Here is a 27,950-nt window from a genome sequence, read left to right on the forward strand (position 1 = left end):
CTAATTGTATTGCAATCGTAAACTGTCTACTAAATAATTGTGTACTCGGACTTGAAGTACCCAAATTGAGCCACAAACAATTCTCCCCCATACACACACACACACACACACACACACAGAGAGAGGGGGGGGGGGGGGGGAATATGCTGAAATTCTCTCTACCGTCTGTATATATGAGAGAGAGAGAGAGAGAGGGGGGGGGGGGGAATATGCTGAAATTCTCTCTACCGTCTGTAATATATACAATATAAAACACCATAAAAAATAGTGTAAAGCGGGTCCAATATCCACCAACAAACTTAACCGTCGATTGCGGGGCAAGATATTGGAGGGAGAGGCACAGAGCTCTATGAGAGTGAGTTTTAGTAACCCATACATTTGAATTTTGAAGAAACTTTTGGTGGTAGAAGAAAATGAGGATAGGTAGGGTGATGACAGGAGCTTCAACAACCACAAACATATGAATGGGTCAGTATCTTCCCTTCCCCTGCCCACAAGTGGACCCCATAGCATTAATTTCTTGAATGGCTTCAAACGATTGTCCAATCCAATTTATCTATCTATCTATGATATGCAAACCATTTTCCTGGTGGGACACAAAACCACCCTTTTGAACCACCCATCAGTTTCTCTTTATTTTTATTTTATTTTGTTGATAAAAGAACCATTTATCCATCTAAAACAATTACAACAAAATTTACCCTTCGGACATGGTTATCTTCTTTCTTTGGGTTGGTGGGTGTAAGGAGAGAGTCCAACAAGCATGCAGCAGCATGTTTATCTCTCAATGACCATTTGGGGAGAAATGAAAGATAAATGATCCAAATCTTCAAATTTCATAGCAAGTAAAAATGAAGCCGGCGACGGAGGATTAGAACCTCATTAAAATCAACCACATAACATTACAAAACTCAAGACAGGTCCAAGAGTTGTTACAAATTCATGAAAATTCATAAACCCTATTCTCTCTTTTGATCTATGTGCTCCACTGAGGAATTCATAACAGAAGAAAATTTAATCTTGCCTTTTATTGTAACAAGAAGAGACAGTGTCATGAAACAGATCTCTTGGAAGTGGCCTCCTCACCGTAGTTCGTAGTGGAAACCAATTTGCCAAATGGCAAGTTTTTGTGACATAAAACAAACCAAGCCTATCAAACTTTTTTGGCTGCTGCAATAACAGCTTCTACTGTAAGACCAAACTCCTTGTATATTTTCCCTGCCGGAGCACTTGCCCCAAACCGGTCAATTCCTATTGCCTTACCCTTGCTTCCGACAATCTTCTCCCACCCAAATGTTGATCCAGCCTCAATGCTAACCCTAGCTGACACAGCTGCTGGCAAAACACTTTCCTTATAGGCGTCTGATTGCTCATCAAAGAGCTCCCAAGAAACAAAGGAAACAACTCTAACAGCCTTCCCTTCCTTTCTCAGTTCCTCACCAGCTTTGTAAGCAATTTCCAGTTCAGAACCAGTTCCAATCAAAATAACATCTGGCTTGTTACCAGAAGAATTGTCTGAAACAATATAGCCACCCTTTTCAACTCCTTCAACAGAAGTTCCAGCAAGCTGGGGAAGTTTTTGCCGAGAGAGGGCAAGGATGGAGGGTCTCTTCCTGTTACTGACAGCAACCTTGTATGCTCCCGCAGTCTCATTTCCATCAGCTGGACGGAGCATCAATATGTTGGGCATTGCCCGGAAACTTGCCAGGTGCTCTATTGGCTGATGGGTTGGGCCATCTTCTCCAAGTCCAATTGAATCATGGGTCATAACATAGATAACTCCAGCTTCACTTAAGGCGGAAATCCTGATAGCTGCTCTCATGTAGTCAGTGAAAACAAAGAAAGTGGCACAGTATGGAATCAGCCCAGGGCTGTGAAGTACAATGCCGTTGCAAATGGCTCCCATGCCATGCTCTCTAACACCAAACCTAAGATTGCGTTCTTCTGGCGTGCCCTTTTGGAAGTCCCCAAACATTTTCAACAATGTCATGTTGGAAGAAGCAAGGTCAGCACTGCCACCAAGAAAACCAGGGAGAACTTTTGCAAGGGCATTAAGGCATTGTTGAGAGAGATTTCTGGTAGCATCAGCTGGGCTCTCTGGAGTGTACGTCTGGAAAATCGCAATAAAAACGACATATAAGATCGTCTGTAATTCTTAGTTGTGAATAGGGGCTTTTCTATGGGACAGTCAACTGGGGTTAGAAAATTCTACTCTTGAAACATTGTATCCCCAAGATGAATTTAAATCTAGGAATCCAAAAAAAAAAAAAAAAAGAGGAAGTCAACTATGTTATCAATCGTTGTGTAGAATGCTTGCAAGAGCAACATTCATGCTCATTTTGGGATGATGTAACATAAGCAAGCAGGCCCTGAAAGGTAAGATCAAGACCAACCAAAATGATTGATTGCTACTTACAGGAAGTGCTTTCTCCCAGCCAGCGGGGAGTTCACCCCTAATGATAGACTTGAGCTCCGCAGCTTCCTCTTTGTACTTCTTCTCATATGAAGCAAACTTGGCATTCCATTCAGCTTCAAGAGCAGAACCCTTGGGAACATGGCGACTCCAATGCCTGAAAATGGCCAAAATATTGATCAATATCAAATCAATTCTGATAGCATGCCAAACAATGATAACTATATCTATGTTTCCTCACTTTTTAACATCCTCAGGTACATGGAAAGGCTCATATGGCCATGCAAGGTTCTTCCTAGTAGCATCCACTTCCTTGGCACCCAGTGCACTTCCATGTACACTGTATGAGTTTGCCTTATTTGGAGACCCAAAACCAATTGTTGTCGTCACCTGTGAACATGCAAATGACAAAAAAAAGAAAGAAAGTCACAACTAGAAATCATAGTACATTAAACCCAAACTTAGGGGTGCCTTTCGCTTTCAATGAGATTGGTTTATTACTTAAAAAAAGAAAAGAAAAAAAAAAGAGTACATTAAACCCAAACACTTAACTAGAGGCTATTCATTTAAGGAACTTAAATAAAGAACAACTTAATGTATCACTAGACTATTAGAGCCAACAAAATCCTGTCTCAACTTCCATTAATACCCTTTTACTGTCTGCTGGTGAGAAGCAGAACACCCTTAAAGCACAGTTGGTTGAACTTATTAAATAATCATAAAACTTAGACAAACTTTCAAATATAATATATATAAGTACATAGGTGTTTTAAGAAACCATTCATTCTGCATCAATCCCAACTGCACCATAAAAATCTACATATTAGGAAATATCTAACCTTGATCAAAGTGGGCTTGTCTTTCACAGCCTTTGCTTCCTTAATGGCAGCACGAATCTCATCATAGCCATTGTTGCCATTCTTCACCCAGATAACGTGCCACCCAAGGCCCTCAAAACGGGTGTCAACATTCTCAGTGAATGCAATCTCCGTGTCACCGTCAATAGAGATGTGGTTGTCATCATAGAAAGCAATCAACTTCCCAAGTCCCCAGTGAGCGGCAAGGGAAGAAGCTTCATTTGAAATCCCCTCCATTTGGCAACCATCTCCCAATATAACATATCTAGAGCAAACAGACACCGATACTTTTAAATCAAAATCAAACAAGATAAGGCACTATAACTTATTATATAAACAGAAACAAGAGTTGCTATGAGAAATAGAAAGTTATATTACGTGTAATGGTCGACGATCTCACTGTCGGGCTTGTTGAAACGAGCAGCCAAGTGTTTCTCAGCAAGAGCCAGACCAACAGCATTGGCAATACCCTGCCCAAGAGGACCTGCATAACGTAAAATAAATAAATAAAAACATAAATTAAACATCTAAGACAAATGCTATAAAAAATATTAACTAGAGTAATTGATTAAACTTTGAAGGCAAGGATCTAACCAGTTGTGACTTCAACACCAGGAGTCTCAAAGTTCTCGGGGTGTCCAGGTGTTCTGCTTTCCCATTGACGGAAATTCTTCAAGTCGTCCTCCTGAGAGTGGATCCCAAAATTTTCAATTCATATAGAATCAAAATTTTAATCTTATGGGGACAATAAACAAAGGTCATATTTATAGTGCTACAATAATAAAAAATTACACGAACATAATTATTATAATTCATCGTTGAAGGATCCTAAAAGATGCAACAGAAAATATAGTCACACTCACATATAACTGCCACTTCAAAATATAAGCAAGTAAAAAGAAAAAGAAAACAAATTGTGCTGAAAAGACCAACATGAAACCATAGACTCATAAAACCTTAGCACACAAACACACGGGGTAGCAGTATCATATCATGATCAAAGCCAATCCAGAAAGAAACAGACACAGACAAAGCACTTGTAAAGCCAACCCAAAAATCCACGACAGATCCAAAACAAAAAGACAAACCAGTAAAGAAATTACCTGGACACTATCGTAGCCAGCGAGGTGGAGCAGAGCGTACTGGAGCATGCAGCCATGGCCGGCGGAGAGGACGAAGCGGTCGCGGTTGAACCAGTATGGGTTCTTGGGGTTGTACCTCATGACCTCGTCGTACAAGATGTGACCCATCGGAGCGCACCCCATGGGCAGACCAGGGTGACCCGAGTTGGCCTTCTCCACGGCGTCGATCGCCAGGAACCGGATCGAGTTCACGGACTTCTCCACCAGGGAGGTATCGGTGGTCTTGTCCACGGTGGCGGGCTCGGCAACGGAGGCTCGTACCGGGCGGCTGGACACTGCAGATCGGCGGCTGCGGTGGAGGAACCGGGTCGACGGCTTAGCGGGCGAGGATTTAAGGCCCGAGAAGGTGGGCATAGAGAGCGTGGAGAGGGAGGAGGACGAGGATGAATTGGAGCCATGGTGGTGGGAAATGGCTCTGGCTAGGAGGGCTTGTGAGAGCGTCAGAGACGAAGTGGAAGCCATGGCTTACAGAGAGAGAGAGAGAGAGGTGGTGTTGGAGAGTCTGAGTTGTTGGATTTATGTGTGTGAGAGAGTGAGAGAGAGAGAGAGAGGGTGAGACTGCGGATCAGCTTCCCGTCTACACGTCAGGAAAATGATGACAGGTAGGGAGAGCTGACCGTTAGATTCGGAGGGAAAGCCATCAGAGCCGTTGACTGTGGGTAAGAAATGAATGCTCTGCCTTTCATTTTTTTTTTTCTTTCTCTTTTTCTAATTTCGTTTTGTCAAAGATATTTTTGTTTGCTTTTTTTAATAATTTTTTTCTTTTTGTCTTGATTTATGGGTGGGTGAAAGCTTTGTGGTTGGTGAAAGGCGGAAAGCTGGGTATTTTTGAATTTTTATTTTTAGTCCATTAAATGACTTTAAATATATATAGGAATACATAAGATAAGAATATTAGAATATGCTACTACTCAAACGGTACTACTTAGAATAGAATGGCTGGTGGTGACATTTGATAAGGTGGCACTCGAGGAGAGGGGACTGAAGAACATGGATATGGCCCATGTGGGATATCAACAAACCTTATTCTGGTGTTTTTCTTGGAAAAATGTTAAATACTACGTGCTTGTTCATTGAGCTGATGTAAAGACTGATCCAATGACTAATAAAAAATGTGATTTTTAGCATTTTTCTTTTCCGCTATCTGGATATACAATATTTTCACATCCAATAATAATAAAATAGTTGGGTGTTAGATATTATCTAGAGATGTTAATTAAGAGCATAGGTTTTTTCGGAAGCTCAAGTCAAATTTGCAGTCCTAAATTTGGCTTTTCTATTATCCAAAGGCCGATTCATGTTTAGCCTAAGCATGCCAGCATTAGGATAGCAAAGTTCCCAAATTATAAATTAGCAATTTTGGGAGGGTTTTTTTTGCAATAGATCCAGCCAGCCAGCCAGCCAGCCAGCCAGCCATCCAGCACAGTATATTTAAAACTTGAATGTGGGTGGGGGTTGTTGCAACGTTAGAAAAGGTAAGGAGTTTGGTGGGGGGGGGGGGGGGGGGGGGATGGTGAAGAAGAAAGAAGAAGTAAGTTTCTTGGAGTTGAAGATTTGTTCTAAAATAACTGCAAGAAAAGTTGGTTAGGATCCAAACTTCAATCCCATAGAGTCAGTCAGCCAGTCACCCAATGTTCAAAATTAATTAATCTTCAAGCACCTGACACGTCACATGTGCGCAGCATTGCCTTAGTTTTCTTACACATCTATGCAAATCTAAATTAGAATATAAATTCTAAATCGGAATCCCAATCCCACACATGGCTGCAATCTGCAGATAAGCTAAATTAGAATATATATATATATATATATATATATATATATATATATATATATATATATATATATATATATATATATATATATATATATATGTCTATTACAATAAGTGGGCACCATTTTGAAGACTGAAATTTTGGTAGCCAAATATTATATTATTTCGACAATCTGAGCTAAAATGCGAGCAAAGAGAGCTACATCTGACTCAACAGTTTGGAAAAAAAAAAAAATTGGTTATGCTGCTAAAGTGCTCACCAAATGCTTAAAAAGAGAAAAAAAATAATAATCTTTAAGATTCTCTCTTTTCTCAATAAAGAAAAAAGAAATATTTGAGAAACAATATTTAAATGGAATAGTGAAGATGGATTGCTAAAATAGAGAGTGAGGTGTATGTAGGTGCTTTGAAAATGTGGATACCTTTTTTTTTTTATAAAATAACTGAAATTGAGAGAATTTGATGAGCCAGATATGAATGCTATGAGTGTACAAACTGATGTAATAAGTATCACATGATTGTTCTTATTTTAAAGTCGCATTTCCTATACAATATTACGATCCTAAAATTATTAAAGTAATGCGATAGTCAATTAAAGGGTTCTCAATACTCTTACCAAGAAAAATAAGAAAAAAAAGGTTCACAACTCTCTGACTATGGAATATGCTAAACTTATTTCAAACTGGAAGACAAACTATCTTGCATGCGGGTCTTTTGGGGTTTCAAAGGAATATGTGGGAGAGGTAAACCAGGTAGTCACCTTTCAGTTTTCTTGATTCAACTATCGATATTTTATTTATATGCTAGTGTTTAAGCAATCACACAACTTTGAATTCATATTTTCATTGTTCATTTATTTAATTCATTGATAAAACTTGAATCTAAGACTTAACTCCAGTCTCAACTCACTGATTAACCACCCGAGTTAAGGCCCATATATATGAGCTTATTTTTTATTGAACCTAGCCAAGTTTGAATTTAATTAACACCAGACTTTGGTTCAACTCTGGGTAACAAAAGCTGAATAAATTCTTGAACATTCCCTAATTACCAAAATAAAATATGTTGGTGACTATAATTTGCTTAAATGATAAAGCTTTAGTATGGTTTAAACAACATATACTATGGTGCTGATGCTGGATAGTTTTTGCTTGCATCTCACCCTATCTATATGTCACATCATTTTAATTCGCTTACAGTTTGAAGCAGAATTCCTAATACCTTTACTGGTCACTGAATACGGTGCTGATGCTGATCGGAGGGAGGGTGACTTGTCGATGTATGCATATCGTTCGTTGCCATTCCAATACAATATGACCCGATTTGTGCAAGAATGTGACCAGCTATCACCTACACAGCAAGATAAAACAAATACTCTTAAAAGAGGCCATGGTGATTAGGGTAAGAAAAAATCAACGGTGCAAACTATGACCTCAAATGGGTGGTGGGAGCTAACTGAGAAAAAACTTACCCAGTGCAAGAGTTAACTGAAATGAACCTTCTGTATACTTGTTGGTCACCTGATTCAATAAAACAACCTGCCGAAAAGAACGGGAAACATTAGAACAAGAAAACCAAACTAATGGCATTCAGGCATAGCCAACAAAGCTTTTAATTACAAAAGCAGACCTGAAAATTACAAGTTGGTTCCACTGCATTCAAATCTCTACTTAACTTAGCAAATCAAGATTGTCACAAGCTTACTATATTAAAATCCTACGAACAGACCAAATTATTTCTTACCGCCACACTAAACGCTTTAGCAAGCTTCATCAACTTTAAAGCCATTCCGGTTAGTAATCGAGTCCTGAGGGCCATGTCATCAAAATCTTGGCGGAAGTGGAAAGTAACACTATCAACAATAACAATCTTAACCTGAAATAAGATTTTAACCTTAAAAAGTTACTGCCAAATACTATACAATAGAATCCACTCGATGCATGCAAACACACATGGAGACACAAACATACATACAAGCACAAATATGCACACAAACACTTAAAGTGAGGGACATAACTGATAAGACAATGAGAAGTTCTATCTACTTTCATCCTTAAAACCCAACAAGTGTATGTATTAAAGGAGATTTCTGTGGTATAAAATCTTAAGTAGTAAGCGAAAGAGAGAGATAGAAGAAGCCAAGCAAATACGAATAATTTCTTAAGATACTTCTTGTCATAGACTCAGCATATTTACACTATACCTACATCTTTATGCTCTGAGATGAACTTTTCTAAGTAATTTGTAAGGGCAATTTGCTCAGTGTAGCTGCAGACACGGAAATAGAATATGTTTTCCAAGATATTGTTGGGGTGCATTTTAAGTTGGCAAGCTTTAAAATCCTTCCGCAAAAGGCCATCAGATTCTGACATGTCCTCTATGCATGCTTCAGCAATTTGTAAAGCACGTTCTACCATAAAGCTGCCTTCTGTATCTAAGCAGCATAAAAAAAAAAAGAAGTAACAACATGAATAGTAGTTGGAGACCAGCATCAAATGGCAGCGATGAACAGTTATGAAATTGAGAAACTTACCTATATATATTGCCTTTCCACCTAAGCCACCAGAATCAACTGGAATTTGAACATTGACAGCAAGTTGAATCCTGTAAATTTAAGTAACAATTAAATGCCCTAAAAACACCCACAAGGAAAAAATAGAACGACGGTCCATACCCCAGCTGTGTTTTACCAATGCCCGGAACTCCACCTAAACAATAAACATAATGAAATTATCATCTCCTAGTCAATAGAACACTTCCCGAGTATTTATGCTCATAAATGGAGAGCAAAAGGCATAAGAATCAATGAAGGAAACAACATAGAACAGATTTTGATTTTGATTATTCATTTTGAATAGGGAACAACATTGCATGTATTCCAATGAGGGAAGAAGAAAAGCTAACCAATTTCTGTAACTTCTTTGCAATTTATTCCCCCACCAAGGATGTTATCCAGATCCATACACGATGTAGTAATGCGTGGAAACATCTCCTCCTCATGGAGCATTTCCCAAGCAGTTTGTGCACCTGCATGAGATGGAAACCAAAAGATCATCATAACCGTAGGTGAGGTTCCTTAATAGTAAGAAAATGGCAACCTAGATTTATAGCCATGGCTTACTAAAAAAAAATAGAAGAAGAAGAAGAAGGGGAGAGAGAGAGAGAGAGAGAGAGAGAGAGAGAGAGAGAGAGAGAGAGAGTTAAAACTATTTTACTTCACTGATATTTCCAAATAACAATATTGCTTGACCAAATTACAGGACTGCATGCATGATTTAACAAATGATTTTTCTTTAATTGAGAAAACTTCTCTAATCGAAGTACAACAAAATGACCAAGAAATGACATTTGAACCAAAGCATAGTCTGACTGAATAATTTTCACAAGAAGACAGCAGGTCCCATAACAATTGAATGCACTAACCAGAAATGAAACTTGTATAATGTGTATGTGTGTAGCATTTTCGAAAAAAGAAGTTACACTGTTTGTCAGGGATGGCTTTAAACAACTACGGGCCTGGATTGAAGCAGCTTTTAAAGGCTATAAAACCATTAGGTGCACAATCTGATCTTGACACACTAAGATGCTATATTGGCAAGGTATCCAGCAAGGAGAGCATCTTCAGGCAGAACCACAATATTGCCACAGTTCTTTTGGTCTCATGAGACCTTTCTTTAGATTGTCTCAAAAAAATTTCATCCTTTGAAGTGAAAAACAAAAGTAATTACATATCATACGGAGAATACATACCGTTAATAGCAGCACAACCTCCTTCTGACCCGTCCAACCTACTACCATGCGATGCAACCTTCAGAATTTGAGCTGCTTCAGCATCCGAAATATTTAGTTCTGTTCAAGGATAAACAATGCTAGAATACTTCAATCTAAAACATCAAAGAAATTAAAGAAGCTGATTCATGTAAGAAATTTCTCAAATGCCCATATATACATATTGTGAAGTCTAATAATTATTTCCTGATATCCTACGGCAGTACAGCTCCAATTGATTGAATGGGCAGTAATTTCTGCAATGCCTAACAACAAATATAGTGGCTAAAGATCCTTGCTCGTGAACAAGTAATCAACTACCAAAATGAAACCACTTTATGCAATGTGATTGGATCAACTAGTAATAAATAGCCAATACTCGTTGAAGAAATATGTAAAGAAGTATAATGATCGATAAAATATTCGCATTCTATAATAATCATAAATGGAACTTCCATCAAGAAACTCAGAGAGTAATTACATCAAACAATTTGCGAGGTACATGTATAAGAGACCAAAAATTACTCAAACCCAGGAATTCAAAAATTCCGAGACAAAGACTCACGAAAGACCAACATGCCCAGAACAACTCCAATTTGCAAAAGAACAAAAGGAAAAGAAGATGGGAATGGTGGGTACCTCGAGCAAGGTCGGAGGGAGAGACCGAGGAAAGCGAAGAGAGCGTTGTATAGCCTGCTGATATCAGTTTCCCTCTCTGTGATGCTGAGATGGGTAGCCTCCCCACTTCCATTTACCCTTCGCCTGTGCCTCTGCGAGAGCGAGAGCGAGAGCGAGAGAGAGAGAGAATGTGCGTGTTCTGCGAGGTCACTGTCACTGTTGTGGCGCTTGAAGCCACTTCTCGTGGAAAATATATATATAAATTGAAAATATTCATTTAATGGGTTAAATTGCCGTGACATGTTTTAAGAAAAAATAAATAAATTACTTAAAACATGTCAGCTTAGCTTGTATAAAATAAATATGATTTATAAATATGAAAAAAAGTATTACTCTATACAAAATACCAAGGAAATTGGATGAGTGCAATAGTTTTAGAGAAATGCTATAGACTCTAAAACATTTTTCCAGATTCTTACTCCCAAAGGATTTGGAATCCACATTCGTTTAAGAAAAAAAAAATAAAAAATTAAACCTAGTTATTTTTTGAACGGACTGGATCATTTGGGAAAAATTAAGTAATCGGGGTATGTAGCATTTCTATTTTAATTTAATTAGTTCCCTTTAAATAAATGGTCCAAAATCTATCAGGTCATTTAGAATAAGAAAAAAAATTAATATCTCATTTTCATTTTCAGCAAAGCAATTGCCTCACTCCACATATTTCTTATTTTCACTGCCTATGACATGCTTTGCATAAATATAGTTATTATTTTTGAAATAAATCATGATTTAACATAGTATCAGAACAAAGAGAGTTCAAACTTTGTCTTCATCATTTACCTTTCATTTTAATTAAAATATTTCAGTTGTTGGATGAGTTTGAACCCACATGTAAGAGAAACGTTAGAATATAAATTAAATAATTAAATTTATCATTTCCTATCCTCTTAAACTTTAAGAATAAATGGTAATTTAATATATATAATAAGCATGCAAACGGTGTGGCATGTGGTGTGGTAATATTTGTGTGGGATACGTGAACGAGAATTTGATGAATTTAACCTTTAAATAATAAGTCTGCAAAATGGGGCAATTGATAAGAGAAATGCTAGAATATTTATTGTGGTCTTTTTTGGGTCCTCCCTTTTTCTTTTGGCATGTCCACACAAGAAGGGGAGGGAGGATTTGAACTAGTGATTTCCGCTTCATGAGGCGTGATTCCCAACCGATTGAGCTACCCCTTAGGGACTTTTTGGGTCCTTCTATGCTGACTTGGCACAGAAGAAAAGAGGAATAGAGAAAGAATCGGTTACTAGCTGTAGTTTTTTTTTTTATTAAAAAAATGATGTCAAATCAGCACAGAATGACCAAAAATGATCACAGTAAATGCTCTAGAGTTTCTTAATTGACAAACTCATTTCCATTCCATACGTGTGTGTGTGTGTGTGTGTTTTTTTTTTTTTTTTCTTCTTTTTTTCTATTCATTCCATACAAATTGAGATGACTTTGAAGTTGATGGAAAGCTTTGGAGTAACTCAAAAGTGAGTAATGCTATAAGGATGTGGTAGTTGGGATTGGCTCTTCGTTTAGGAGCTCAAAACAACAGGCAGATTTTCATATGTTTTTGTTAGAATATATTTTCCATATATTTTATATTAAGTTGATGTTGAAATAGTTTCTATTCAAGATTTGATTACAATCAACCCTCTATTTCAATATCAACCTAATCTAATAGTTTCTTCACTTTGTGGAATCAGATTGTTCTAAGAATAATTATATGATAAGATGTGTTTGATCACATTCTCTTATTCATATTTTTTCCATTTCTTTTGCAAATCTACCATTGAATATTTGTAAGAGATGGACAAGATATGTGCAAGAAAATGAAACCAAACATTTATTTTATATGATTATTTGGTCTCCTACAAATACTAACACAAAAATATTTCAATCCAGTAAATCCTACAAGAAAATATTTGAAAATAAAATGAAGATTTTATTAAATTTCGAAGAAGAAACAATACCAAAAAAAAAAAAAAAAATTATCTTTATGACTAATAATTAAACATGTTTGTATCCGAATATAACTCTTACTCATAATCTAAAGTATTACGACATGTTTAATTACAGTTATAAAGATAATATTTTTTGTATTCATATTCTTCGAAATTTCTTTTCAAATCTTTTCTTGTAGGATTTATTGGATGGATTTACTTCTATGGTTTTCGTTCGAATGAACTTTCTAAAACCCTTAGCAAGCATTATATTGCCGAGTCCTCATCCTCATCCTCAAGGATTCCTTATTAGAGAAGTCACTTGCCTCTTCCCTAATAGTTTTCAATGCCAAAGTCTTTGCCTTTGGTTGAGGTAAAGACAACTCATACATATGAAGAGACCCTTCAAGTTCCTCTACCTTCATGTTGTCTAAGTTCTTGCACTCTTCGATGGCGATTACCTTTGGTCTAAACTTTTCGGGCAAAGACCTCAAAATTTTCCTAAAACACCCATTATCAGAAATCTTCACCCCTATCTTAAAATTAGAACTCACAAGATCATTTAACTTAAGCAAAGAATTCAACAAATGGCTTATTTAAAATGTTTCATTTGAATTCTTCAGGTGAAACTACCGTGAAGCTGAATAGGTATTTACTAGCCAATACCACAATTTTAAAATAAAATAAAATTAAATTAATCACCACACAAAAAAAAAAAAAAAAAAAAACACACCAAAATTATAAAGCAATAAAAACAATCATGACAAACAATTTTGATAACGAAATTGAAACTCTTTAAAGAACTTCTCATAAGTAAAACTACTTCGGGGTAGACGAACCCAGAAAATTCGTGTCCTATATAAGAATTCAAGTTACAAATATGACACACGTACAAAACCTTTGTAACGAGCACCTCACTTGTACCATACAAGCGACCCGTTTGCTTCTACTGCATTAATTCCAAAACTTATGGCCAATTTTTCTATTGATTCTCCGCTTGCAATCCTGAAACTCCGGTGGCCGAAGGTTTTGTGAAAGGTGAATGATTTAACAAAACTCTAAGAACGATATACAATGTGATTTAACAAAACTTTAAGAGAGATATACAGTCAAGGCTCAAAACAAAAATTATCTCTTAACTCACAAGAGAACAATAGCCTCTAGGGTTAACAGAAAAACCATGCAAGGTATTCTTATATAGACCTAGGGAATAGCCACAGTGTTTCAATCCAATTAAAACACAAAAACAACTATTTTCAAATGCGGGGTTTGAACAGGTAATGGATCTCGTCTAGACCGATTCCCAATGACCCTTGCGAATGAGCTTCTCGAGGGTGAGCTCTAGACTTGCATGTTTGTGATTGTAACCAGACGATCTGCTCCCCCCATTTTGTCACGAATGAAAAAGGGAAGGAAAACAATAAACCAAAATGGGTGATGCAGATAAGACAATCCTCTATGACACACAAAGATAAACCAAGTCACCAACCTAGACCTAGAGATGCCAAACCTAAAATGAAATGCAATGCAATGCGATGAATGATTAAAAGGTCTCAACATTGTCCTATTGCACATGTCATGAAAACACTTCAAGTACCTGTTGAGTGACCACGAGATATGATGAATGAACAACTAGAGAACTGATGGACATGAGAGGAAACATTCATCCAGGCCACACTAAAAGTAGTTGAATTGCCAAATGCCAAATTTTTCGTCTCCTATAGCCTTGTGTAAATTTTGTTGGTTTCATTCAATAACATCTAATTTGAGGGTAGAGTGAACCCAAATTGTTTGTTTCATTAAATCAACACATCTTTGATTTCTCTAAAATTGATTTTATGCTGAGAAATCTGTGACATATATAATGTGTTGAACCAAACCTATGGCACTTCTGATATTTAAACATACAGAGAAACTATTCCATCTGATACTGACAGAATGAACTAAACATGCCGATCTTCACAAGCAGTTGGAACTTGAACCAAAGCATTGCACCTGATACTGACAATTGAGCTCTGCTTCTCATATTGCACATAAGTTTGGAAACTTTGGTCCATAAGGTTGTAGATGATGGAAGCTCTGCAGTATATCCTATTGCAGAGACTGATGAAGTCATATAAGCTCTTAAAATTGCTGATAGGGAGGACTGGAAGCACTGGAATAGGTTATTGAAAACCTCAAACCTGCAAAAGAGCTGAAAGACTTAATAAAGTGAAAGTAACATGCAAATATATATAATTGAGGTTGTACAGAAAGGTTTAAAAGGAAAAAGGAAAAAGCAAAGAAGCAAACAACAAGAAAACAAAACAATAAATAACTTTTTAGCATCTGATCTCCTCAATTACTTATCAAAAAAAAAAAAAAAAAAAAAAAAAAAGCATCTGATCTCCTATTGATTACAGCATGTATAATGCCAAGACGCCTTTGAAAGGGATCATTGCCTAGTGGCTAGTTACTTCACAAGAAATTTGGCAAAGGCTGAGAGCTACAAGCTACTAAATTAATCAAGAAAAATCTAAGCAAGCATCTGATCTCCTATAAATTATAGGATGTATAATGCCAAGACGCCTTTGAAGGGATAATTGCCTAGTTACTTCACAAGAAATTTGGCAAGGCTGAGAGCTACAAGATACTAAATTAATCAAGAAAAATCTAAGCCTTCGCAGCATGCAAAGGAACTTAAGGGAACAATTGATAACAAACCTTCAAACATTAAGAGAAATGAAGAAATTCAATCAGAAAGGTTAATAGGCTAGGCACCTCTATATGTATGGCATAATTTTTCAACAATTACAAAGAAGGTATATTAATGGTGGGAGTAAGAAGTAATGCAAATGAATGATTGCAAAAAAAATATAACGACAAGAGGCTCACAAATGGTATTTTGAAAACTAGTGTGGGGCACACAGTCACTGCTCTTATCTAGGACCAGGCACTCCTGTTAGTTCAGTTTGGCCCTGGTTTACTTTGATCAAAAAGACCAAACATCTAGTCAAAGGAACAATTGAGCTTCTTATTCATCTAGTACACAACCAATATGAGACTTGGAACATATACGCATCATAATCCACTCACCCAATGTGGGACTTAACTTTCACAATCCGGAATATCATAATTCGCTCATTCAAATCTCCGACGTCTTCATCAGGACCCATGTTGCATTGAAGTGCCCCAACGCTACATGGCGTTACTAGGTTGATTTTGATATCATTTGTCACAACCCAGGGAAAGCTCTAATCATATTTGTGCTACTACCTAAGTGGACTAATCAAAATTACAACTGAAGTACCCTTTTCACTTAGTACACAACCAATGTGAGATTTGGCACATGCACGCTTTCATAATTCATCTCCCCAATGTGAAAATTAACTTTCATACTCCGGGGCATCACATGCCTTAAATCAAAAGATCATTTAGAAGGCGAGAACATAACAGACAACTCTCTAAGAAACAAATTCAGCAAAGTCAATGATAAACTGAGCTGCCATATTAGCAAGCTCCAGGCACTGGCAACATAAGAGGACGGCCTCTCGCATTCCAAGGATATTTGACCAAGAGTCAAAGAACAAAATGAAAGTCAAAAGAAAAACGTAACAGAGTAATATATCTAGAAAAATACACACACTCACTTTTTTTTACCTTCTCATCTATCAGCTACTGTGACTGCCACTGCTTCTCCAGAATGATGACAGAGGAAACTGTGAAACCAGGGACTCCATGACTCTTGCAGGAACTGTTTTGTTTGTCGCCACCGTTTCCTTTGCATCAGCTTGACAATCAAAATCCCGCCAGAACTTGATGACATGGAGGGACTCTTCTTCTGTTGACCTCTGGACGACAATTCTAGCAGCATATCCCTTCTTTCTCATTTGAAGGCATATCTCTGAGGGATTGTTAGCTGTAAGCGTGACCATGTACAACCAGCCGTTGTCTGATAATAGATTGTCAGCAATTGGTAATATCTTATCAATAACACACCGGCCATTCTCCCCTCCTGCCCAAGCAGAGGCAATTCCTTCACGGCCCACTTCATCTTCAGGGGTTGGCACATATGGTGGGTTCACAACCATTACATCAACCAATCCTGCCAGACGCTTCTCTAGCCCTGATGCGATATCAGTGTTTATCAACTCTGCATGAACACCATGTGCTTCTAAGGTCTGACTGGTCACCCTCATTGCATGAGGATTGATATCAGTAGCAATATAGTAGACCCCAGGAGCCTCCTGTCCCAGCATAAGAGCTAAAGAAGTGATAACATACCCACTACCACAACCCACTTCCATGCACAACGTTGGCTGATGCTCTAACAGGTTGTTTCTATCAGCCAGAAGTGCATCAACTAGTGCGAATGAATCATCGCACGGTTCATAAACCTCAGGATGTGAACTCATAAGGCGGATTTGGGCGATCTGGGCTTTCCTGAAGGACATCTTGTAGAGGACCTGACATAACGGAATAGTTTCCAAGAGAACTCAATAGACTAATTGAACAGGGAAAAAAAAAATCATAAATTAGCTTTATCCTAAGCCAAACACTCAGACCAGAGATTTATTGCTTAATGGTAGATAGCATGATACAACCAATGGATGATCAGATTATTGATTTCCCATCTAATATAGATTCCCAAAGCTTCTTCTGAATGGGAATAAAACCTAAAACGTACTTTTAGCATTGGAAGAAGTTTATTCTTTGATGAAATCAAATTATAAGAAAATTTTCAAACAGGTTTAATGTAAGTATTTTAGCAGGGTTTGGGGTGTGACAACAAATTTGACCAAACAATGGAACAGAAAATAGAAAAGAAGTAAGAAACCCCAACTGAGAACGAAGTTGAACAAAGCTGAGTTTGCAATAAACGGAAACTCATGGAGATAATGACTGCATCCAAAAACCACAGAGAGAACAGCAAAAGGAATGCTTTAACTGGGATATATGAAAAATGAAGGCATCAATTTTTTTTTAAAAAAAAAAGGTACCTCCTTTCTCTCCTACTGTTGCTGCGAGAAGAAACCCAAATATTTATTAAATATTTATAGTGTAATCGTGATTGATTGAGTGAGAGCTCGTCTATACGTGAGACGAAGGTCTGGTTTACAAGACAAGCTACTTAATTTGTTGAATACACGAGTGAGAAGAACTCCCTTCTTTCCGTCTCCTTTGTTGTTCGGTTCGCTGCTGAGAAGCCGTGGAGCAACGAAATCTCAAGCAGAACCTGTATTGAATTAGGCAATGGTGACAAATCTACGTTTTTTATTATTATTATTATTATTATTATTATTTACAATATATATTAAAAAAAGATTATACCTGGTGCCCCGTGTGGACGAGGGTCGAACGAAAACCAGACCAAGCTCATCTGGGTTCAATACCGGACGGCGGACTGAGCCGTCCCATCCCGTCCCGTCCCAGCCAAATCGTTGACTTCCGTCGTCGTTTTGCCCTCCGAAATTCCTTAGAAATAGAGTCGCTAATTGCTTATCTGTATTTATATGAAATTCGGAGCCGTCGTCGTTTTGCCTTAGGTTAAGGGTGTGTTTGATTACCGACACAATAATTCCTTACTTATTTTCACTTTTCCCAAAACAAAAAAAAAAAATCGACTCCAAAAAATTTAGAATTTTTTCACTTTTTATATTTCATCATTCTAACTTTTTTTTACATTTTTTTTAAGAAAATATTATATTTACAACATCAATCTGCACAACAACCCCTCACATGAGGGTGGTCCCACACTGGGGCCCACCCTCATGTGAGGAATTATTGTACAGTTGTTGTATTGGTGTTGTGCAAGAATCAAATCCCTTTTTTTTATATTATATCAATAATTATTTATTACTATTCAAATAAAAAAAATATACTACAAAACATTTTTTTCTATATAAATTATTTCTACTTTATATCATATCAATCACTTCTTACTACAACTCAAAAAAATACATCAATAATTATTTATTACTATTCAAATAAAAAAAATATACTACAAAACATTTTTTTATATAAATTATTTATACTTTATATCGTATCAATCACTTCTTACTACAACTCAAAAAAAAAAAAAAAAAAAAAAAAAAAAAAATATTCACCACAACAATCTTTACCAAACACATCCAATATTAAGCCGTAAAGAAACAGTTTTGAGTATTTGATGTAACGTAATGGAAAAAAAACAGTTTTTAGTATTTTATGTTTTACATTGTTTGTTAATGTTTTTGTTTAAAAAAACATTTCCTACCTAGAAAATGATTGTTGGAGTTCTTGCATTTCTTGAGCACTGTATCAAACAAAAAACTAAAGGCAACATAGGTGAATGTGTTAAAATTGCTAAAGGCAATATAGCTTTGCAATTGGTTGTCTATTTGACGTGATACTTTTTTATTTTTCAAGATCTCAAGTAACTTTTTTATAGAAAAATAAAATTGGATTTCCACTAAAAGAAATCATAAACTGTACACATCATATATGGTGATGGGACCATCCATACAAATGAAATGGATACATCATTTCAATTGCATTGCTTTCACCAAAGCTGATGCCACACCCTGTAACAGATATCTCAAACACCATCATAAACTCAGCACTGTGACAGCAATGCCAGGCAGCAGGAAATTTTGATTGATCAATCCAAGAACATAGCTCCTCCACTCATGGAGCTGTATAAAGGGGGTGAACAGAGTAGGAGATGCAGGTTACCGTTGCTGTTGCAGTGATGCTTGAATGATAGACGTAAGAGATGGATGAATCCTGGCCTTTCTTAAGGACCGAGCTTCACTTCTTCCTTCAGCAAATTCCTCCCCAAGAGGCCATCTCGGCCGCAAATCATACTGATTCGTATAGCAAATAAATACAAAGTTAAAGTTGAGACAGAGAAGAGTCTTCATCTAATCTGCTAGCCTTGTACATAGTCATTAAAAATTCCAAGCAAAAAACTTACCAACGTTAATAAGTTAGTTTACTCTTAGTTTATTCAGAAGTCATTTGAATATAAATGAAAGCTAGTCAAAGGTAATTAAGAGTTTGAAGCAAACCACAAAATCTTCTGGTTCATCTGCAGGAGGAGGAGGATCAAATCTGCCCACGCGAAAGTGCTCAATGCCGGTCCAAGCTACCATTACACCTAGTCACACGAAATCTATGGCATTAATCTTGAACAACAGGAATTACAGATTATTTGACCAGCAATATTTATCATAATTTTGTCCATCCATGAAACTTTCCCCTGTTGGTAACTTTTAAAACCTGTGAAGTACTGTATGGAAAGTAATATACACCGAAACTAGCTTTTGACTGCCGAAAAATTAGAGAATTGTTAAACTTATATTTGGGATAGGAATGGAAGTTAACATTACTTCATCTCTTCAACAATGAAGTGGAAAGCAATAGTTTTACTGATATAATTAGCAGAATATCCATGTGAATCACAAGTTAAAAATAACAAAGAAAGTATATAATTTAATCTATTAATAAAACTCATACATGATATCATTATTTGTTTAATGATTGTTTACATCAGAGGTTCAATGAGACTATCTTTTTTAAATTCCTATTCCTTACAATTACTTTATATAAGTTTTCAAGAAAAAAAAAAAAAAAAGTACAAGAAAAATGATGTCATTTTGATCGTATTATTGACCAAAAACAAAAAGAAAAAAAAAAATTACTGTTGCAACATGTAGCCCCCTGAACTCACAATCAGCAAGCCTGAGCTTCATCATATAGCTGGCAACTTGAGCCCACGAGCCAGCAAAAACCCAATTTGTATAATGAAACTGAGTCGGACAGGTAGACTGTATTTTATATGTGCTTTTAAAAAAATCAGTTATAGATTTTGGATGCACCTATCGAATAAACTACGAAAAAGATCACAACTTGCTAGGCAAAACCTGACACCAAAATTGACGAACTCTTCTAAGCTGAGCTAAGCCAAGCCCAATACTAAGCCTATGAGACATAGTGCCAGAAGTAAGAAAGAGCATGGCCTCATATTCATGAGCCTGGGCCTGAGCCAAGCTAGGCAAACACAGCTCAGGCATGTCTTTTACAGCTTTTAACATATTTAACAAGACATTTCTTCCAAAAAGAACATAATAAATATGATAGAAGAGCATGGTTTTGGCTTGTCAGCAATTGCTTATCAATATACCAATGCTTAATACTTCCATACATGTAAAAAGGAAATCAGGCCATCCAGAGGTGTCCATATCTCTCTGGAGTTAGCCAACTCCAGTAAAAATGCTTTTGATTTTGCACATTCCAATCCCATCAGCCGCTCTAGTTTAACATTCTAAGGTCCCTGTTTTATTATAGGTGGTAAACCCCCATCTACAAGTTGAGCAAAGCTACAAATATATGACTTACCATTGTCAGTACAAAGGCTGGGAGGAGGGCACACAAGTTGCAAGCTATTTTTCTTGACAACCTGATCAAGTCTAGCCCTAACATATTGATTTGATGCAACACCTCCAGAGACAACCTATAGGAGACAGATTGTAAGATGAAAGTCATGCTCCACTGCTTGTATGGAAAATTAACAGAAAGAGGAAGCATTGATTTGAAAAATGCATTTCAATTCACCAAATGTTTTATAGAAGGTTCAATATTCAGTGCCCATTCAATTGCTCGTTCACACCTTTCCTCTAGATGTAATACTGCAACTCGCTGCATAGAAACAAATCTCAAAGGGAGCAAAAAAAACCAAGAAATACAAGAGAAATATTAAAGACCTCATGAATACTTTATTCATCATAAATAAGTTTATATGAATATATTAACCTGAAAAGAGGCAGCAATATCAGCTCGAGAACTTCTATCTTGGTCACTTGCACAAGAAATGGGAATTTCAGCATTACTGCACATAGCCCATACACATCAATAAGTGGAGAAGAGATTGAATGAGAAAGAACATTAAATTTAAATCGCTTGCTGTTTGCCTAGTTCATTACTTCATGGCAACCATACTTCTTGTTGTAGGCAACATGTTTAATTAATACCGCAGCTTAGAATGGATACTTATCAAAATCAATTATAAAAGAGATATTCAGTTTTTACAATAATTGAGCCCATGTGAATACATTAATCAAAGTAGGAGAATACCAAACAGAATGTGAAACTAGGGCAATCCTTTATGGCCTAAAACTATAATATTTAGATTACTTTGGTAATAAACTAAATTTGATCGTATATATATTATGTGTAACTCATACAGTGAACTTTTAATAACTCTCAGACACCTTAATGATATCTTGTTTACTTATTAAAAAAATACATCTCTCAAACACCTAAACAATCAAATATGTACTTATTGCAATAAAGATGCAACAAATTAGATGCAGAAAGCATATAGACAATGCATGAATTCTCTTCCGTGCTTGTTCTCTGGTTCTTCCAAAGATTCTACCAAACTTTGTAGCCCTCCTGAACATTTCAAGTTCTCGAAAGACTTTAATTTAAAGACCAAAAGCAAACACAGATTTCAATATAGGCACATAACTCACTATCAACAGCAGGCAACAATCATTACTTTTGTGCTGCAATTCTTAACCTTACCAACTTTGTCTTCTATCCTGGTCTTCTATCCTAAATCTGACCATCTGCAAATTGCCAGATCTCCTTTTATCCTCATATCTAAATTACAATACTCTTTACAGTTCAAGAAGAAGAATGTAAATCAAAAAGAATTAACCAAGCAGAAAGATGGGAGACTGGGTTCCAATATGATATCTGCATCTTTTGACATATTCAACGTACATATTTCTGGATTCAATTGCCAGCCTCACTTGAGTCTTCAGACCAGCGTATGAGAAGTTGCAATCTTTATGCTGTTTCATTGGGATCTAAAAAAATATTGCAGTGCAAAACTTACGATATACGTTCTGCCAAAAATGACTAGAATGAGGGAAAATTAGTCCAAGAAAAAAAAACTTACAGAGAATTTGATTGATTTTGCATCACCCTCTCGAGCAAGCTCCTCTATAGCTGGCCCGCCACTCCTTCTCAGATCAAGACCAAGCCATTTCGCTGTCTTGTCATATGCCTCGCCAATTGCATCATCTATTGTGGTCCCAAGTTGTATGTATTGGCCAAGATCTTGAGCAAGAATAAGTAGATTGTGTCCTCCTAAAAAACAAAGAAGTGCATACAAATATCATCATATTGATCAAGGCCATTATAACCAAATGAGATAGAAAAATCAAACATAAATATGGTCCATGTGATGTAGCACAAACGCTGTATGAACAGTACCCTTGAATAGTATGAATGAACAGTGCCACAAGTCTTTTCTGTTTGTGAATCTTATGAGGGCTGGGTGGTTTAGGTTTTGAAGATTACGATTTCATAGAAGAAAAAAAAAAGAAGATAAATCTAAATTTTTAGGATTTGCAGAAAAATTTAGGGGGAATTTCAAAAGGAACATAGATGAGGGAAAAGAAGAAAACCTAAGCATCACACTTAGGGATCCTTGGCATCACACCTTGGATATATTTGCATCACACAATCCATTAAGCAATAGTTGCTGGAATTTCATAGCTGTCTTCTTTTTCAATAATCATATGAAATTTATTGCATCCTTATTTATAGGCATCTAACATCTAATCCTAATGAACATAGGAATCCTTGGGCTTTAACTACTAAAGGCCCAAAACTAAATAACTAGTAAAACCCACAAATAAAACCCAATACCAATAACAAGCCAAAATAGAAAATAAGACCCAACTAGGCTTTAAACTAAATTATGCAAGCTCCCAAGTAGACTCCACATCATCTAACATATGCCAAATTAAAGTTTGGACTTAGAAGCATCTTTTTCACGCCTTTTATAGACTTTATAAGGGTGCTGCCACTTTTCACCATCACCATGGCATTGAATGAGTTCGGGAAGATCAAAGTCTGTCTCTTCATATAGAAGCATCCGACAAATAATTCATGATCCATAAATTCCTCTATGATTTTGAAATGGAAGTATGATGAAAAAACTGATTGTTTGACTGTAGCAAAGAAATGATGGAACGATCCATCTTGTAAACAAATCAACAACTTATAAGCTGGGTTTTCTACACAAGGTACCTTGGAGAAAAGAGGGCCAACAAGGACAAAACCAAGTCAACACTTGAAGAATGGATGATCACACACACACACACACACACAGAGACAGATATATATATATATATATATATATATATATATATATATATTTTATCTTTTGTGAATGTTCTTTGTTTTAGGAATCAAGGCAGCTAGAATGACATGTTTGCCCTACCAGTTCACAGGAAATTGCTCCTTTCTCATCCAACAAATCCATTGGTAATCCTTTTTTAAGAACCGAGGTTTGATATGGAATATATTGGCCTCTTATAGATGATTTCTGGCATGGCCAAGTCTGCTCAGAACTCAATGCTTCATACAGCATGAACTTGGACTGTTTTGATACGAAGCCTCATAAGCATGCAAACAATACCAATTGAGATTCAAGCAATCTATATTTTCGACAAATAAGAAAGTTGGCAATATAAACCTAAAAAATAAGAAAGAAGTATAAATTCTAACCTGAAATAAGCAGGGCCATGAAAGGAAATTGGAGCTTTTTTTCCATTAACCTAGAAAGGAAAAGACACATTCAGATGCTATAAAGCATTTACCTTACAATTTTGAATGCACATAAAGGCACACGAACATCATCTGTTTTGTTTAATTTTTTAAAAGCAAAACCATAGAGAAAATTAAGTTGCATTTTAAAATGTGTGACGTGCATGCTAACGTATTTGAGTGCAATCTATTCTGAATTTTCTAGATGTTACCCTCCTACCTGGCCACTAGAGCATGAGCCTCCATGTGATGTACACCAATTATTGGCAGATTAAATCTACCAGCAGTTTTCCTAGCTTTCCGCACACCAACTGCATTGCAATCGCAGGAAGAAATAATTTTTTTTGATAAGTAATCAAGATATCATTAAAAGCGTAAAGCGTCCCCTAGTACATAAGGAGCAATTTCAGGAGGAAATAAATCCAAGTAACAAACAAAAATTCCACCCAAATGACCAGGGAAGGCAAGAATCCTCATTCAACTAAATTCCTGACATAAAATCCACAATTCTGTAGTACTCTCTAAATGTCTGTAAAACTCTGCAGAATTATCCCAAAGCACTTAGTGTAAAAATTTTGTCCAACACAAACGTTTACTTCAAACAGGGACCTACAACCTACCAAATGATGTAAGTCATTAGAAGTGTTTTCCCTCTTATTACAAATTTGGGAAAACTTTAAAATTTGGGATCTTTCATCACTTTTGCAATCATACCCTTAAACTTTAAAAAGTGTCAATTTAGGGTTACTATCTTTCAATTTTTTGCAATGTCAACTCTTTTGTTCAAATTCAACGTTAAATCTTAACAAAAAAAGCAAAATTTCCAAAATACCCCTCACTTTTAAACAAAAAAAAAGTTGGAAAAATGTGGCCCACTGACCCATGGGTCACTTTTTTTACCCACGGCGGGTCAGACTTGACTTTTTTTAAAAATAATAATTTTAAATTATTAAATCAAGGTCTTTTTGTAATTTTATAAACATCTTAAGGGTATAAGGGACATTTTACTCATCAACCGTTTGATTTAACGTTGAATTTGGATGGAATGGTTGACATTGCAAAACATTGAAAGACGGTGACCCTAAATTGACACTTTTTAAAGTTTGAAGGTATATGATTGTAAAAGTGATGAAAGATTAGGGGTGGGAAGTGAAGTTTTCCCTACAAATTTTCACTTATTCCACATTGTGTAATTCATTCTACATACTAATATGATAAATTGATCGAATGAGAAAGGGACAATCCAGACTTTTATATTGGTCTGATTCAGTATATTGGGCATGAGAGTTTCTAATTGAACCCCATATGTAGGGCAATATCGAACAGAGAGTCAGAAAAATAATTTCCACTACCTATTACTCAACTTGAATCCCCTGGTAATCACTTTGACTGGACTTAACAGCCCAATAACAGGGACTGATGTGCATTTGTAATACAATTCTTCATTTTCAATCAAATTCACATTTGTTACACAAATACATTGTGCACCGCACAATTGGAAGACAGCCAATACCCAACTATTTGGCATAAATAAAATAAGAGATAATTTTAGGGGAGCAAACACACACAAAGAGAGATATCACTCAAATTACCACGAAGACAAAGGCTTAAACCGGGGCCAATTGTAACAGCAACTGCTGATACATCAGTCTCACTTACATTAGCTTTATCAAGTGCTTCTTGCACAACCTGCAATTAATAAGCTCAAATTTAGGCCCATGTCAGTATTAGACATTTATAATGCTGATAATATTAATAAGCTAAGCTCCAAGAATCAGAATATTCTTTACAGAAATACAGTAAATGTGAGTGACAAGAACGATAACGCATTTAAGGTAGCTGTTGCCTGACACAGTGGGTTTCCAAAATAAATATTGTGTGTGACACGGACAGCAAAAGTATCGGTATCTAGCATGTAAAGAGATGCATACTAGAAGGGAAGCTTGTTATGCAGATCAGACACCTGATCAATCACTTGTGAGTGTGCTTCTTCTGCCATTTTAGGGGCAACACCTCCATATCGAGCAAGCAGATCTGCCTTGATGTAATGAAGACTTAAAATTAGATAATGGCAGGCAATATAAGCAGAACATAAATTTATATCATGTATGCAAACCAGAAAACATAATTCAATTCATAGTGCAAGGAAGCAAATCACTTTAGCATAAAACTGTTTCCTGCCAGTAGTCTAATGTAGAGCAACACCAAAGAAGCTTTCTAGTTCGGCCCATTTTTTCATGTTAGGATGTTTTAGCAATGTACAGTCTATAAAGTAACTTCTAGACTGCAATGAGAAGGAATTTGGAGTTTTCTTTGACAAGAAAACTTAGAGAGAGACCACAAGGCCACAATAAGTCAATCTCCCCTATTAAATTTCATCCATCACCACTTCTAAAACTTTGAAACACGGATCCTTAGGTCCATATTTCTCCAAATATCAAAATCATTAATATGAGAAAGAAAATTAAACTTTAAAAATATATTCCAGCACACGTGTACACGTATAATCCATGCTGCTCAACTCAATATATCCTTGGCAAAACAAATCAGGTTGTTAAACAAATTCTTTGTAGGCCATACACCCACTTAACTCGTAGACTGCTGTATTGACATCCTTCATATATGAATTAACAAGATTCCTTTGGTTCATGTACGACATTCCTAATTTTATAAGTAATTAACGGCCTTACAATATATCCCTACTAGAACTGCATCATTCAGTATACACCATCAGACCTATAGTAGCTTAGTAGTCTTATCAATAGGCAATTCGAGCCATAACTCAAAACCAATAATTTGATATTCCCAAGCAGGAAAAGAAAACAGAAGTAAAAGGGTAAGGTTGATATAATTGAACACAACATTTTTTTTTATAAGTAATCACAATTGAACATATCATGCTTAACCTAGAGACAGAATTTGGGCCATTCAAAGAAGTAACGCAAGAATAAAAAAAAAAAAAAAACTCAAAGATAGTACTAGCACAGTACTGATTCTGCAAAAACAAAAATATAAAACCAATTCTCTACGATGAACAAAAACAATTCTCATGAAACTAAATCCAATAAACATCAAACATTATACCTGAGAAGACACAACTTGGCTGAGAATCTCCCCACTGCTCCTCACCTAAAACCCCCCGAAAAAACACCAAACACAAAAACCAACCAAAACCCATTAAAGACACCACAAACGATCAAACGATCAAATACCCATGATAAAGCCACAATAAAGGAATCAAAATTCGGCGGCAACTTACAACGGCGGCGGCGGTGTCGTCGCAGCTGGTTTCGATGCCGAGAACAATGAAGTCGTCGTCGGGTGCTCTTGGAATTTGGGTGTTGGGTATTGGGGAACTTTTGGGAGTGGAAAAATGGGCAGAGAAGGAAGTGAGAGGCGCCCACATGGGTCGGAATTTTAGAACTCTAAAAGTGGATAGTGGGTAGGGAAGCGAAGGTCTGGGGAGGAGGTTTAGGCGGGAAAACGTTGCAGAAACTGCCATTTCAGAGAGAGGGTGACTGTGTCTGTGGGGAACTCTGCGGCACCCAGAGGGTCTCGTTACGCCTCACCGAGAGGGAAATAAATTTCCTACAAATCCTACAAACCGTTCTAAATTTCTAATTTTTTTTTTTTTTTTTTTTTTAAGTGAATCTAAATTTCTAATGTCCAGTCAATGTCTCTGAATCGACAACAAATGAACAAGAGGAATGTTACACATCATCCTTTTGTCTTTTTTTTGTCCCTCCATAATTGATGTGGCTCTTAAAATTACCATTGATTTTTTGATATATGACTATT

General features: G+C 36.4%; 4 protein-coding genes across 9 annotated transcripts; all 4 read right to left on the reverse strand.

Annotated features, from left to right (window-relative positions):
- Positions 1-817: 817 nt before the first annotated feature.
- Positions 818-4,954, reverse strand: LOC133862336 (transketolase, chloroplastic). Its single transcript, XM_062298124.1, has 7 exons — positions 4,374-4,954; positions 3,865-3,955; positions 3,649-3,754; positions 3,253-3,535; positions 2,655-2,803; positions 2,417-2,570; positions 818-2,110 (listed from the first exon to the last, which is right to left on the reverse strand). The coding sequence occupies exons 1-7, from the start codon at positions 4,872-4,874 to the stop codon at positions 1,154-1,156; spliced, it is 2,241 nt and encodes a 746-aa protein (XP_062154108.1). The 5' UTR covers positions 4,875-4,954; the 3' UTR covers positions 818-1,153.
- Positions 4,955-5,951: 997 nt separating this feature from the next.
- Positions 5,952-10,811, reverse strand: LOC133864186 (DNA repair protein RAD51 homolog 3). 4 transcript variants are annotated; one of them, XM_062300447.1, is made up of 10 exons: positions 10,594-10,810; positions 9,937-10,035; positions 9,091-9,213; positions 8,861-8,894; positions 8,720-8,790; positions 8,394-8,620; positions 7,930-8,061; positions 7,658-7,724; positions 7,408-7,536; positions 5,952-6,072 (listed from the first exon to the last, which is right to left on the reverse strand). In XM_062300447.1, exons 1-10 carry the CDS (start codon positions 10,703-10,705, stop codon positions 6,065-6,067), a joined length of 1,002 nt encoding a protein of 333 aa, XP_062156431.1. In that variant the 5' UTR covers positions 10,706-10,810; the 3' UTR covers positions 5,952-6,064. The 4 variants fall into 4 exon arrangements, with proteins under 4 accessions (XP_062156431.1, XP_062156429.1, XP_062156427.1 ...); XM_062300445.1 differs by having other exon boundaries at positions 6,069-6,183; positions 8,394-8,614; positions 10,594-10,811; XM_062300443.1 differs by lacking the exon at positions 5,952-6,072 and adding an exon at positions 6,078-6,183.
- Positions 10,812-14,333: 3,522 nt separating this feature from the next.
- On the reverse strand, positions 14,334-18,038 carry LOC133864810 (uncharacterized). Of its 3 annotated transcripts, none has more exons than XM_062301227.1 (4): positions 17,880-18,038; positions 17,549-17,784; positions 16,209-17,014; positions 14,334-14,752 (listed from the first exon to the last, which is right to left on the reverse strand). In XM_062301227.1, exon 3 carries the CDS (start codon positions 17,000-17,002, stop codon positions 16,220-16,222), a length of 783 nt encoding a protein of 260 aa, XP_062157211.1. In that variant the 5' UTR covers positions 17,003-17,014; positions 17,549-17,784; positions 17,880-18,038; the 3' UTR covers positions 14,334-14,752; positions 16,209-16,219. The 3 variants fall into 3 exon arrangements, with proteins under 3 accessions (XP_062157211.1, XP_062157212.1, XP_062157214.1); XM_062301228.1 differs by having other exon boundaries at positions 16,199-17,014; XM_062301230.1 differs by lacking the exon at positions 17,549-17,784 and having other exon boundaries at positions 17,880-18,035.
- Positions 18,039-18,909: 871 nt separating this feature from the next.
- LOC133862254 (probable tRNA N6-adenosine threonylcarbamoyltransferase, mitochondrial) lies at positions 18,910-27,771 on the reverse strand. Its single transcript, XM_062298028.1, has 13 exons — positions 27,412-27,771; positions 27,237-27,281; positions 26,116-26,190; positions 25,745-25,841; positions 24,373-24,463; positions 24,114-24,163; positions 22,495-22,685; positions 22,317-22,402; positions 21,342-21,417; positions 21,144-21,227; positions 20,928-21,042; positions 19,598-19,686; positions 18,910-19,393 (listed from the first exon to the last, which is right to left on the reverse strand). The coding sequence occupies exons 1-13, from the start codon at positions 27,652-27,654 to the stop codon at positions 19,259-19,261; spliced, it is 1,377 nt and encodes a 458-aa protein (XP_062154012.1). The 5' UTR covers positions 27,655-27,771; the 3' UTR covers positions 18,910-19,258.
- Between the last annotated feature and the right edge of the window lie 179 nt (positions 27,772-27,950).

The sequence above is a fragment of the Alnus glutinosa genome, chromosome 3 (assembly GCF_958979055.1).
Source record: "Alnus glutinosa chromosome 3, dhAlnGlut1.1, whole genome shotgun sequence".
Taxonomy (NCBI): Eukaryota; Viridiplantae; Streptophyta; class Magnoliopsida; order Fagales; family Betulaceae; genus Alnus; species Alnus glutinosa.

What these genes read in the sequence shown, in the direction of transcription:
- LOC133862336 (XM_062298124.1), bottom strand. Translation starts at nt 4,874, where the DNA reads ATGGCTTCCACTTCGTCTCTGACGCTCTCACAAGCCCTCCTAGCCAGA. An exon ending in TGGTGTTGAAGTCACAACTG is followed by an intron (nt 3,755 to 3,864) that starts GTTAGATCCTTG and finishes TACGTTATGCAG; the next exon opens with GTCCTCTTGGGCAGGGTATT. An exon ending in GTACCTGAGGATGTTAAAAA is followed by an intron (nt 2,571 to 2,654) that starts GTGAGGAAACAT and finishes GGCCATTTTCAG; the next exon opens with GCATTGGAGTCGCCATGTTC.
- LOC133864186 (XM_062300443.1), bottom strand. Translation starts at nt 10,705, where the DNA reads ATGGAAGTGGGGAGGCTACCCATCTCAGCATCACAGAGAGGGAAACTG. An exon ending in CTAAAGCGTTTAGTGTGGCG is followed by an intron (nt 7,725 to 7,929) that starts GTAAGAAATAAT and finishes TCTTTTCGGCAG; the next exon opens with GTTGTTTTATTGAATCAGGT. An exon ending in TCAGTTAACTCTTGCACTGG is followed by an intron (nt 7,537 to 7,657) that starts GTAAGTTTTTTC and finishes CTTGCTGTGTAG; the next exon opens with GTGATAGCTGGTCACATTCT.
- LOC133864810 (XM_062301227.1), bottom strand. Translation starts at nt 17,002, where the DNA reads ATGTCCTTCAGGAAAGCCCAGATCGCCCAAATCCGCCTTATGAGTTCA.
- LOC133862254 (XM_062298028.1), bottom strand. Translation starts at nt 27,654, where the DNA reads ATGGCAGTTTCTGCAACGTTTTCCCGCCTAAACCTCCTCCCCAGACCT. An exon ending in CAAAATCAATCAAATTCTCT is followed by an intron (nt 22,403 to 22,494) that starts GTAAGTTTTTTT and finishes ATATTTTTTTAG; the next exon opens with ATCCCAATGAAACAGCATAA. An exon ending in GCAATTGAATCCAGAAATAT is followed by an intron (nt 21,418 to 22,316) that starts GTACGTTGAATA and finishes GGCTATGTGCAG; the next exon opens with TAATGCTGAAATTCCCATTT.